The sequence below is a fragment of the Salvelinus fontinalis genome, chromosome 18, assembly GCF_029448725.1.
Source record: "Salvelinus fontinalis isolate EN_2023a chromosome 18, ASM2944872v1, whole genome shotgun sequence".
In the NCBI taxonomy this organism is placed as follows: Eukaryota; Metazoa; Chordata; class Actinopteri; order Salmoniformes; family Salmonidae; genus Salvelinus; species Salvelinus fontinalis.
In genome coordinates, this window is record NC_074682.1 from 39,981,572 (window position 1) to 39,995,121 (window position 13,550).

The 13,550-nt window shown below is 38.8% G+C and overlaps 1 protein-coding gene across 1 annotated transcript; it reads right to left on the reverse strand.

The window, feature by feature from the left end:
* Positions 1-793: 793 nt before the first annotated feature.
* Positions 794-11,655, reverse strand: arpc4 (actin related protein 2/3 complex, subunit 4). Its single transcript, XM_055869370.1, has 6 exons — positions 11,553-11,655; positions 7,514-7,632; positions 7,320-7,431; positions 2,483-2,578; positions 2,163-2,333; positions 794-2,085 (listed from the first exon to the last, which is right to left on the reverse strand). The coding sequence occupies exons 1-6, from the start codon at positions 11,553-11,555 to the stop codon at positions 2,080-2,082; spliced, it is 507 nt and encodes a 168-aa protein (XP_055725345.1). The 5' UTR covers positions 11,556-11,655; the 3' UTR covers positions 794-2,079.
* Positions 11,656-13,550: the final 1,895 nt, after the last annotated feature.

Genomic DNA, 13,550 nt, shown 5'->3' on the forward strand with positions numbered 1-13,550 from the left:
AGCCCGACAGGATGCTCTCGATTGCGCATCTGTAGAAGTTTGTCAGGTTTTTGGGTGAAAGCAAAATTTCTTCAGCCTCCTAAGGTTGAAGAGGCGCTGTTGTGCCGTCACAACACTGTCTGTGTGAGTGTACCATTTCAGTTTGTCTGTGATGTGTACGCCAAGGAACTTGAAGCTTTCCACCATCTCCACTGATGTCCCTTCGATGTGGCTGGGGGGGGGGGGGGGGGGGGGGGTGGTGCTCCCTCTGCGGTTTCCTGAAGTCCACGATCATCTTTGTTGACGTTGAGCGAGGTGGTTTTCCTGTCACCACCTCCCTGTAGGCTGTCTCGTCGTTGTTGGTGATCAAGCCCACTACTGTTCTCTCATCTGCAAACTTGATGTTTGAGTTGGAGAGTGCATGGCCACGCAGTTGTTGAGAATGTTGGTAGCCTAATTATTAATTTCAGTCACACTTTATTTGTATAGTCCAGATTTTCCATCTGTCATACTATCAAAACTTTTGATAAGAAACTGCTTGCCAAGGTTACCTTTAGAGCTAGGTTCAGAATTATGGTTAGAGCTAGGGTTAGATAGTTAAATGTTACTCTGTAGAGCGTCTACAGATTGACTATCCAAATAGTGTTACCTTAATGTCCAATGATTTACTGCTAGTAATGACTTAAAGTTAAGCGTGCATACATTTTACATAGTGGGTTTGATTCCCAGGGTTACCCTATAATTGCGTTGCAAATGCCATGGTCTACCAAGAGCCATATAAAATAACGATATGAATTCAAACCAAAGCCGACTAGATAGTTGAGGATATTTATGGTATTCATGATGTAGTAGCTAACAAGGTGCCATTCTCATGCATCATACAGTTGTAATATATCTACTATGGCATGTAACGTAGAAACAAACATTTTATCTGACAGGTCCCAACAAGCTAGCTGACATTTCATCCACAAATTTACCCAAATTTCTATAGTATGTAAATACACTGCTCAAAAAAATAAAGGGAACACTTAAACAACACAATGTAACTCCAAGTCAATCACACTTCTGTGAAATCAAACTGTCCAATTAGGAAGCAACACTGATTGACAATAAATTTCACATACTGTTGTGCAAATGGAATAGAAAAAAGGTGGAAATTATAGGCAATTAGCAAGACACCCCCAAAAAAGGAGTGATTCTGCAGGTGGTACCACTAGAGTGAAAGCACCGCCAGCATTCAAAAGTGACCAAAACATCAGCCAGGAAGCATAGGAACTGAGAAGTGGTCTGTGGTCACCACCTGCAGAATCACTCCTTTTTTGGGGGTGTCTTGCTAATTGCCTATAATTTCCACCTTTTGTCTATTCCATTTGCACAACAGCATGTGAAATGTATTGTCAATCGGTGTTGCTTCCTAAGTGGACAGTTTGATTTCACAGAAGTGTGATTGACTTGGAGTTACATTGTGTTGTTTAAGTGTTCCCTTTATTTTTTTGAGCAGTGTAGTTTGATTAATGAATGCAATGTCAAATTTCTCATCATAAAGATACAGGTCCAAGCAATACACTATTATAGTAAAATAACACAGCAAAAAAACAAACAATAAAGGGATTTATTAATCACTGCCAGCACTTATCACAATCATTTCCATCAATGATAGGGTCTGCTCTGTGTGTATTAAGACAAGAAACAGGTGTCGTAACAAAAATTTAGCAAAACATTCTGTGAATATAATATTTATATATATATTTTAAAAAAAAAGTGTTTAAATTATCTTAAATCTCCATGCATTTCCCTGTGCTCATTAATATTGATTAGGATTTTATTTTAAGGACCCACCCTGATTTAATGCTTTGTTCTAAAAGGCAGAAATTAAACGAGGCTGTGAATATTAATTATGTACAAACATCAATATTTCTGAGCACAGGGATACCTCAATGATGTAGGGCAACATCCCATTGGTCTGATGCATCTTTACTTTTTTCCATTGCGAATGACTGGTCACAATGTTTGCCCCTCCCTCTCTCCGTCCTGTGATGCGGACCCCTCAGAAACCATGATGACGGTCGTGATCAGCGTAAGGAATGTTTGGGAATTTTCTTAGAACTGCGCAAGTCAAAAACATGGATGTCAGAAAACTTCAACTTCTAGGTGAGAAGATTGATAGACATGAAGACACTCACATTTTTTAGGAACTCCTCTGCGACGATACGGGCCCTGGCGTTGACAGACAACTTCATCTCGCTGATCTCCTTGTCGATCTCCTCCATGAAGTGGATGACGAAGTCCACCAGCTTGTGCTTGTACATCTGCTCCGTGTGGAAGTTGGTGATGAGGAAACTGATGTCATAACCCTGCGGACAAATGAAGGAGAGAAAAGGGGGGGTAATAAATCCCAATTCTTACAGAAAATTGTCTGAGTGAAAAAAAATGACCATTTGTGTTCTAAGAAAACAGAATTCCAAGTCGTTTGAGATGTTGGTTGTACCACCAGTCCTCTCACCTCCACCGGTTTCCTCCTCAGGATGAAGAAGTTCTCAGCTCTCATCATCATGAAGCGCATGAATTTATGGCAAAGGATCTTCTCAATCTCATCCGCCTGCAGTGACACACCAATCAGACTCAGCACCCACCAATCACAGGACAGCAGCTCTAATAGCCACGAAGTTGTAAAAAAAAAAAAAAAAAAATCACAGTAGTAAATTTCATGTCTTTGACAAACCAACACAGCCTCGCGGAACAGAGAAAGAAAGAGAAATTTTTAAAAAGGTACAGCTGCGCTTCCATCTACGCACTTCTGTTTGGGTAACGACAATACAAAAAGGTGTTTCCAAAATATTATTGTGAACTGGGTGGTTCGAGCCCTGAATGTTGATTGGCTGACAGCCATGGTATATCAGACCGTATACCACGGGTATGACATTACATTTATAACCCATTTAAAATATGAATAAGTTACCTCGGGTTTGCGGTATATGGCCAACGTACCTTCAGAAAGTATTCAGACCCCTTGACTTTTTCCACATTTTGTTAGGTTACAGCCTCATTCTATAATTGATTAAATCCCCCCCCCCCCTCAATCTACACACAACACCCCATAATAACAAAGCAAAAACAGGTTGACATTTTTTCTAATAAAATAATAAAACTGAAATATCACATTTACTTAAGTATTCAGACCCTTTACTCAGTACTTTGTTGAAGCACCATTGGCAGTGATTACAGCCTTGAGTCTACAAGGGCACACCTGTACTTGGGGAGTTTCTTCCATTCTTCTCTGCAGATCCTCTCAAGCTCTGTCAGGTTGGATGGGGAGTTTTGCTGCACAGCTATTTTTCAGGTCTCTCCTGAGATGTTTGATTGGGTTCAAGTCCAGGCTCTGGCTGGGCCACTCAAGGATATTGAGACTTGTCCCAAAGCCACTCCTGCGTTGTCTTGGCTGTGTGCTTAGGGTTGGAAGATGAACCTTTGCCCCAGGCATTAAGGTTCTCTCTGTACTTTGCTCCGTTCATCTTTGCCGCAATCTTGACTAGTCTCCAAGTCCCTGCTGCTGAAAAACATCCCACAGCATAATCCTGTCACCACCAAGCTTCACCATATGGATGGTGGCAGGTTTCCTACAGACGTAACACTTGGAATTTAGGCTAAAGAGTTCAATCTTGGTTTCATCAGACCAGAGAGTCTTGTTTCTCATGGTCTGTGAGTCTTTAGGTGCCTTATGGCAAATTCCAAGCGGGCCTCTACGGACAATTCCTTCGACCTCATGGCTTGGTTTCTGCTCTGACATGCACTGTCCCACAGTTGACCTTATGTAGACTGGTGTGTGCATTTCCAAATCATGTCCAATCAATTGAATTTACCACAGCTGGCCTCCAATCAAGTTATAGAAACATCTCAGGGATGATCAATGGAAACAGGATGCACCAGAGCTCAGTTTCAAGTCTCATAGCAAAAGGTCTGAATTAGAGGAGGAACTGCTTGATGCAATTGGGGCCTTTAAGGATGGGAAAACTCCAGGGCTGGATGGCATACCAGTGGAAGTATACAAAACTTTTTTGATATACTCAAAGGACCATTATTAGCTTGTTTTAACCACTCCTATATAAATGGTAGATTATCAGACACGCAACAAGGTCTGATATCATTATTACTGAAACAGGACCCAAGTGGTATATATAAAGATCCAGTCCATTTAAAAAAATTGGAGACCTTTTACACTTCAGTGTTGTGATGCAAAAATCCTAGCAAAATGCTTGGCGCATAGAATTAAAAAAGTATTGTAAGATATTATTCATCCTAATCAGACAGGTTTTTTACATGGACGATACATTGAAGATAATATAAGACAAGTACTGGAAACAATAGAATACTATGAAATATTGGGGACACCAGGCCTGGTTTTCATAGCTGATTTTGAATAGGCTTTTGATAAAGTACGACTGGAGTTTACATATAAATGCCTAGAATATTTCAATTTTGGGGAATCTCTTATAAAATGGGTTAAAGTTATGTATAGTAACCCTAGGTGTAAAATAGTAAATAATGGCTACATCTCAGAAAGTTTTAAACTATCTAGAGGAGTAAAACAAGGTTGTCCACTATCGGCATATCTATTTATTATTGCCATCGAAATGTTAGCTGTTAAGATTAGATCAAACAATAATATTAAGATATTAGAAATCTGTCATTGTACCCTGATGATTCATGTTTTCTTTTAAAACCACAATTAGAGTCTCCACGGCCTCAGAGGATCTAGATACTTTTGCTATCCTCTCTGGATTAAAACCAAATTATGATTAAAAAAAAACAAAAAAAATCTAATTTTACATTACCATGTAGTTTACCAATTAAATGGTCTGACGGAGATGTGGACATACTCGGTATACAAATCCCAAAAGAAAGAAATTCTCACTCCAATACATTTTTATAGAAAGTTAGCAAAAATAGATAAGATCTTACTACCATGGAAAGGAAAATACCTGTCTATTTGTGGAAAACTCACCCTGATTAACTCTAGTCATATCACAGTTTACCTATTTGCTTATGGTTTTGCCTACACCTAGTGACCTGCTTTTTAAATTATATGAACAAAAAATATTCAATTTTATTTGGAACGGCAAGCCAGATAAAATTAAAAGGGCCTATTTATATAACGAATATGAATTCGGAGGGCAAAAATTATTAAATATTAAAGCATTAGACCTCTCACTAAAGGCATCAGTCATACAAAAGTTATACTTAAATTCAAACTGGTTCTCAAGTAAATTGGTACGAATGTCTCATCCTATGTTCAAGAAGGGCCTTTTTCCCTTTATTCAGATTACACCTGCTCACTTTCGGTTGTTTGAAAAGGAAATAATCTTCAAAATATCTTTATTTTTTTAAACAAGCCTTAGAGAGTTGGTTGCAATTTCAGTTTAATCCACCTGAAAGGACGGAACAAATAGTACAACCAATATTGTGGTTAATTTCAAATATACTAATTGATTTTAAAAAACTGTATTTATCAAATACATTTTTTTAAAAGGTGTAATTTTAGTGAATAATATAAATAGGACTGGTGGAGTTGTCACACATGCAGCTAACACAGACATATGGAAATGTCTGCTCTACCCAAAATTACAACCAATTAATTTCAGCATTACCACAAAAATGGAAGAGGCAAGTAGAAGGGGAAAAAAGTAAGGAACTTGTATGTCGGCCCTGTATTAAAGAACATAAATGGTTAAAGAAAAGTATGATGAATAAAAACATACCAATTTAATTTAAGGACCAAAAAAAACTGACAGCTGTGCCATATAAATTGCAAAATAGTTGGGAAGAGATTTGCGATGTACCCATTCCATGGCACATGGTTTATGAATTGATACGCAAAACAACACCGGATTCAAAACTTCTAATTTTTCAATTTAAATTACTATACAAAATTCTTGCAACTAATAGAATGTTATATATAATGGGGGATACAATCTTCCCTGCTCTGCAGATTCTGCTGTGAGGAGGCAGAGTCATTAGATCATTTATTTTGGTATTGTCCATATATAGCTCGTTTTTGGTCACAGGTCCAGGAATGGCTAAAGAATTGCAATATTTGCCTAGAACTAACACTAAAGATAGCAATACTGGGTGATTTGAAAAGCCATAGTCAATCAATCAATAATATAATTATTATTTTAGCAAAAAAAAAAAAAAAAAAAAAAAAATGTACAATCTGTAGAAGCTATGAGAATAGGAAGGTTCAATTCTTTTGTGAAGCATCACAGCACAGTTGAAAAATATATGGCAAATAGAAATCTGAAATGGATGATGTTGAGAGATAGATGGGAGGGGTTGAATGGAGCTAAAGGGTGGGACTAATAACAAGATAAACAATGTAAAACATACGGGATCTGTAAAATGTATATAGGTTTAGAACTTTTGTGAAATAGCAGTTACAAATAGAAATCAAACTGGATGGACATCAGAAATAGAGGAAGGACTAAGAACAAATAAGAGAGAACTATTGTAAAGTAGACTGTGTCTGTAAAATGTGTATAAGATGTATAAATTGAAGGTAAAAGAAGAAGTGTTTTAGTTTACTCCAATTGGGGGATCGGTGGTAGGGTTTGCGGGGAATAATAATAAAGGTATATTCTTTAAAAAAGTATGTCTATTTAGGTATGTATATGCATGCGTGTATGGATATATATATCTACCAAAAAAATATGGGGGATTGGAAATGATGCAGACAATTACATTGATGGAAGCAACAATCTTTCTGCAATATTAAGCTAATCCACCCCTTAAAAAAAAAAAAAAAAAAGGTCAGAATACTTACGTAAATAAGGCATTTCTGTTTATAATACATTTCTAAACATTCTAAATGTTTTTGCTTTGTCATTATGGGGTATAGTGTGTTTATTTAAATGGATTTTAGATTAAGAACAGTCCTTAGCCGTGGTATATTGGCCATGTACCACACCTCCTCGTGCCTTATTGCTTAATTATAAACCAGGTAGTTTGGTTTAAAGCTGTGGTATATCAGACAATATACCACAGGTATGACACAAAAAGTATTGTTTACTGTTGTAACTACATTAGTAACCCTTTTATAATAGCAATAAAGTACCTCAGGGTTTTGTGGTATATGGCCTACATACCATGGCTAAGGGCTGTATCCAGGCACTCCGCGTTGCGTTTTGCGTAAGAACAGCCCTTAGCCGTGGTATATTGGCCATCTCCACCCCACCAGGCCTTATTGTTTAAATAAAGTATGAAAGTCACCAAAATCAAGCCCGTCAACTACACCTGTAAAGGACAGGTTATAGACCATGCACATTGGAATAAATAATATCCCTGACCTGCTTGACAGCGATGCTGACTCGGACCGAGTTGATGGAGCCCTCGATAAGAACCTTCTCCTTGTCATTACGACTGATGATGACTGGCTGCAGCAGCAACTCTTTACTGCTCCTGAGGGGGATAGCATACACATGCAAGGTCAAACACACTCTCACGCACACATACATACACACGAACAAACACAGACACTCACCGGACCTCCACCTCTGGCTTGTTGTGGCGCTCCACCACCTGAGAGGAGAAGTTCTCCAGACAGAGGGCGGCCTGCAGCGTGGCACGCACAGCGTTGAGGTACGGGCGCAGAGTCGCTGTCTGAGGGAGAGAGGAAAGGGAGTGGAGAAAGAAACGTTAGAAGAGGGAAGCCTCTACCCCTGCCGAAAAAAATACCGCCTCACGCCACCCTACTATCCTCAAACTATTAGCTAAATGGCCCTTATCCCGACACCACCTTACGAACTGAAGGCAAAAGTACTGTCAAGCATGCAGACCTAGGCTTGTAGCTGGCATAATGTTTATTGCATAGTAATGGCTCATGGCTGCAGTGCAGATTTTACACTGATTTAACTATCATAGAAACTCACCAACACATTAGTCAGTAAAAGTTCAAAAAGGCCTATCAACCCCATTCAAAAACACATATACAAAATCGTTGACTGCTGAACATTAGTGAAATCACCATTAAGATGATACACCCTGCTTCCCTCAAATGTAAAGAGGAAGTATATTGACCACATGAGTACATACTGAAACCCCTAGAATATAGCTTAGGCCTAGTCACGCTGGAGCCTTTCATGGTCTGAACAATTGCACCATTACATTCGTATGGTGAAGTGTGACTTTAAAAAGTACACCACCACTGTTTCACATTCACTAATGACTATAATAGATAAGGACAGTGGGCACACATTGGCTCAGGCCTAACAGCTGTAGAATGCACTGCCACTACATGCATTTTCAGGATGAAAATATCTAGCTACTTCAATCCAGCCTGCAGCCGAGAAAATATTTCAGTGGACATGTATGTTATAGCAACCCTATGTGTGTGGAGTATAAGGAAGGGAAATCTAGACTCTGGACCTACTTACTGCAAAGCAAAAATAATTCAGGCAAGATGCAGGTGCATAGCTAGTCCTACAATGGACTAAAGGAGCCTACTGTAACTTCTTATAGTCCAAGGACCTTACATGTTCTGTTTAAAGGCGAATTAGCTCTGGAACGTGAATCAATTCTTATATCAAAATAATTTCACAAATGCAAAATATACACTTACTGTAAACTGTTTTAAAATTTGCAGTCGACAGTATTTTTCAGTGACAACATGTTTATGGTGTCTAGATTCCATTTACACACAGGTGTTAGGAGACGCAGATAGCTAATTAGCACAGGTAGTTGGCTGTCTTTGTCTTTTTCATAAACACGCACTTCAACAGCTGTGTAACAATAACTGATTTTAGAAAATGATTTCCTGCTGATATGAAAGTTTAGGTCCTTATGCTTCCAAAGTGATGGGGGTTAATGTTCAGACCTAGCCCAAAGGCCGACAGACGGCGATATTGAGGAGTTTCCATCCAAAACGTACTGTAGGCAGCTCCCATGGACCAGTTCGTACCTAAAACATTCTCCATTCAGGGTGCAAAGGTGTCAATTTTTCCTTAAAAAGGCAAAAATAAAGGAAAATATGCATACTTCTTTTACAAAACACCATTTTCAACTAGGCTAATGCCTAGGTATGATAGTTCCAGATGTTTTGTATCGCGTTCAGCCAATCAGGTTGCAGCAGTCTGTTTACCCGTAACTGAATGAAGGGCGCAACATCAAGAAGTAGCATTAGCATGGTGGTGGAAAAGTGTTGTTTCATAAAGTACGCATATTTTCCCCGTCTCCCCCCCTCGCCATTAATACATCTAGTTAAGGATGAAATGGATGCCTTTACAGCCTGGATAGAGAATGTTTTTGGTACGAACCAGTCCACGGGGATATGAGTGTATTGCCAGCTGCATACAACGCGTTTGGATGGTAAGATGAAACCCTCAATACCAGATCAATATCGCTATCTGCCGGCCTTTGGGCTAGTTCAGACCAAGCATCCGGGCTCTAACCAAAACACCCCCGTACAGAAGATGACTTATGTGGAATGTAATGGAAACTAGAGTCATGATCAGTGGCTAGTGCATACTTAGCTGGGTCATTCCTACTATGCGGTGCCATTTGCACCAAAACTTGGAGAAAAATAAAAATATACACATTTTTTATTATTCTATCAGAAAATGGACATGTTTGACTGGACAGTGCATGACAGAAACTAAATTGGTCAAGCTCAGGTACTTACAACATTTTTGGTTGCATTTTTCAGTTTGTTAGGTGCATAATCCTAACAAGGTGGAAGTGTTGAGCCTAAATTAGCCATAGCTCTGAGTACGCTAGCATAATTGTGAAAACTTGAACAGGATTTTAACTTCTCTATCAAACATTTTAACATTTTCATTAAAAAACTTTTTTTTTTGCCTAACAGGGTGGAAATGTATGAGTGTGACATACAGACTAACATGGACAAATAGATACAACTGTGTTTATATAAAGAAATGACACTTCCTGAATGTGGTGTCATTGTAGGAAGGGGTTGTTTTCTTAAGATGGATATTTACAACAAACTAACAGGGTGGAAAGTGATCAGGGACACAGGAATTCTTAAATAAAATAATAATGAAAAAAACTTTAATATAAAAGAGACTAACTAGGACTATAAAAGACAAATTCAAATTTGTATGGTTTATATCTCGTGAAAGTTGATAAATAACACCTGGGGAGTGTTTAAAATGCATAAAGTTCCCTTTCAGGATCCATTTTTTTGGTGTTAAAAGGAAAAGGATATTTAAAGCCTTTTGGAATCCACATTTTACACTAAATTAGAACTGATATTTCCTGGGGCCAGAAAATGCACTGCATTGTGGGAATGATCCAGCTAGCTGGTGAGAACAAATGACAGCAAATGTGAAACAATATTTGCTGTCTTAAATTTGATTTATTTCACCTTTATTTAACCAAGTAGGCAAGTTGGGAACAAGTTCTCATTTACAATTGCGACCTGGCCAAGATAAAGCAAAGCAGTTAGACACATACACCAACACAGAGTTACACATGGAATAAAACAAACATACAGTCAATAATACAGTAGAAAAATAAGTCTATATACAATGTGAGCAAATGAGGTGAGATAAGGGAGGTAAAGGCAAAAAAAGGCCATGGTGGCAAAGTAAATACAATATAGCAAGTAAAACACTGGAATGGTAGATTTGCAGTGGAAGAATGTGTAAAGTAGAAATAATGGGGTGCAAAGGAGCAAAATAAATACAGTAGGGGAAGAGGTAGTTGTTTGGGCTAAATTATAGATGGGCTATATACAGGTGCAGTAATCTGTGAGCTGCTCTTACAGCTGGTGCTAAAAGCTAGTGAGGGAGATAAGTGTTTCCAGTTTCAGAGATTTTTGTAGTTCGTTCCAGTCATTGGCAGCAGAGAACTGGAAGGAGAGGCAGCCAATGGAGTAATTGGCTTTGGGGGTGACCAGAGAGATATACCTGCTGGAGCCTGTGCTACAGGTGGGTGCTACTATGGTGAACTGAGTTAAGGGGGGGACTTTACCTAGCAGGGTCTTGTAGATGACCTGGAGCAAGTGGGTTTGGCGACGAGTATGAAGCGAGAGCCAGCCAACGAGAGCGTACAGGTATAAATACCTAGGCTGGCTGCCTTACTTGCGAGATAGGTAGCAAGATGGCAAACTACCCTCTTCTACCAGCTAGTGTTCGGTATATACATTTCAATGGGGCATGGGGATATTTACTCATGGTATTCATTTTTAAATTTACACGCTTGATAGTGACATCCAAGAACAGATGCGACCTCCCTGATGCCCTACTACAGATACATTTTCGGGTAACTAGCTAAGTTATGTTTATATTTATGAATACATTTGAAAGGATACTTTAGATTACAGTATTTGGCACTAGCTTCCAAACTTACCTTAGAGCTACATCACTAGCTAAAAACAGATGATTCCACATTTGAGGGGGATGCTAACTAGCTTACTAGCTACCAAACCAAATCTAGCGATAAACATAGGCATTAACGCAGACCTCGCGTAAACCACGAATAATGTCATATTCAATATACTGCTCATCGTATGACTGATGTTGAAATGTCTTTATTTTCATAGTAAACCACATAAATGATCTTACCATTTCTCTATATCCGCTGGGGGGGAGAAGACGGAAGTAGTACACTTGTCATGGCTTTTTCATGACCCTATGCACTAACCGGAACACACCATGTACAAGACTTGATAGGGGAGCCTATATCATTTGGACAAAGATGTTTCAATACAAGTATTGGATTGTATCTAGCGGACACGAACATTGAATACAGTCGTTTTATTTATTCAAAAGTGTCATATTGTTAAATATGTGATTTTCATTATTTGGTTACATAATTTCCCAATCTACAAGGATGAGAACATGTTGATGATATCCTTTACAGTTTCAAAATGTTTATGTAAAAGTACATTCTGACAATATTTGGGGTGTTCTCATTCTTCATATGAGAAACCTCATAAATCTAGAAAATGGTAAACTGATTAGGGGGGAGTTTGTCTTATTATTCGTATTAATGCAAAATGTGTGTGGCTGGTGATTTCTTCCTTATAAGGTAAAGGGAGCTCTCCACTATTTTGCCAATGGGGACGACGACGAGGTACAAAGGTCTTATAAATCCCTCAAACTTGTGAAACTTAAAAAGTTGAAAAATTATTAGAAGTAATGTCTCTGAATGTCTGTTAATATCTCAATGCCTTGTCACATATTAATGATGTCCTGAATTATTCTGATGTGTAATATTGTTATTATTGTTGCAATAAAAAAATGTAAAAAATCTATATATATATATAGAGATATTGTTTATTTTTTTTCATTCTCCTGAGGGGGAAAAGGCATTGTCTTACCCTCTTCACACTACCAGGTCTCTGACCTCCTCTCTATTGGCTTTCTCATCATTGATCAGACCAACCACTGTTGTGTCATCAGCAAACAAACACAATGATTGTGTTGGAGGCGTGCTTGGTCACGCAGTCATGAGTGAACAGGGAGTACATGAGGGGACTAAGCACTCACGCCTGAGTGGCCCCGTGTTGAGGATCAGCGCCGCAGATGTGTTGTTGCCTGCCCTTACAACCTAGGGGCGGCCCATCAGGAAGTCCAGGATCCAGTTGCAGAGGGAGTTATTTAGTCCCAGGGTCCTTAGCTTATTGATGTGCTTTGTGGACACTATGGTCTTGAATGCTGAGCTGTAGTCAATGAACAGTATTCTCACATAGGTGTTCATTTTGTGCAGGTGGGAAAGGGCAGTGTGGAGTGCTATTGAGATTGCGTCATCTGTTGGGGCGGTATGCGAATTGGAGTGGGTCTATTTGTTTAACACTTTTTTTGTTTTCTACATGATTCCATATGTGTTATTTCATAGTTTATGTCTTCACTTTATTCTACAATATAGAAAATAGTAAAAAATAAAATAAAAAAACCTTGAATGAGTAGGTGTTCTACAACTTTTGACCGGTAGTGTATATACTCTAGATTTTTTATTATAATTTGTATTGTTTTTATTTCACTTGGTCCCCAACCCCCTCAATGGTCATGCAGCTCCCCCTATGGTCATTTCCCCCCTCAACAGTCTTTTACCTGCCTCCACCCCAATGGAGATGTATTTATTCATCACAGCTATAGTTGCTCTGATGTATATAGTAATATTCTATTTACATTGTTGTTTATTACCATTTCATTATTTCACTTAGTTCTGTATGTTGAAGCTCAGAGCCTAAGATGTTCACTGTACCCTGCAATCACAACTGCAACCCTATACATGTGACTATTTGTCACGGCCGTTTAAAGGCGTGAACCAAGGCGCAGCGTTTTGAGCGTACATACTTATTTACCGATGTCGCCAACAATAAATATCAAACCGACACGTGCGGCCAACATAGTGCATCCAGGCAACTAACAAGGACAACTACCAACATGGAAAATGGCAACCTAAATAGGCTCCCCAATCAGAGACAACGATAAACAGCTGTCTCTGATTGGGAACCCATCCAGGCCACCATCAACCTAACTACCCCTAGACAATACAAAATCCCCATAGATAACAAAAACCCTAGACAATACAAAAACTAAACAAACCACCCTTGT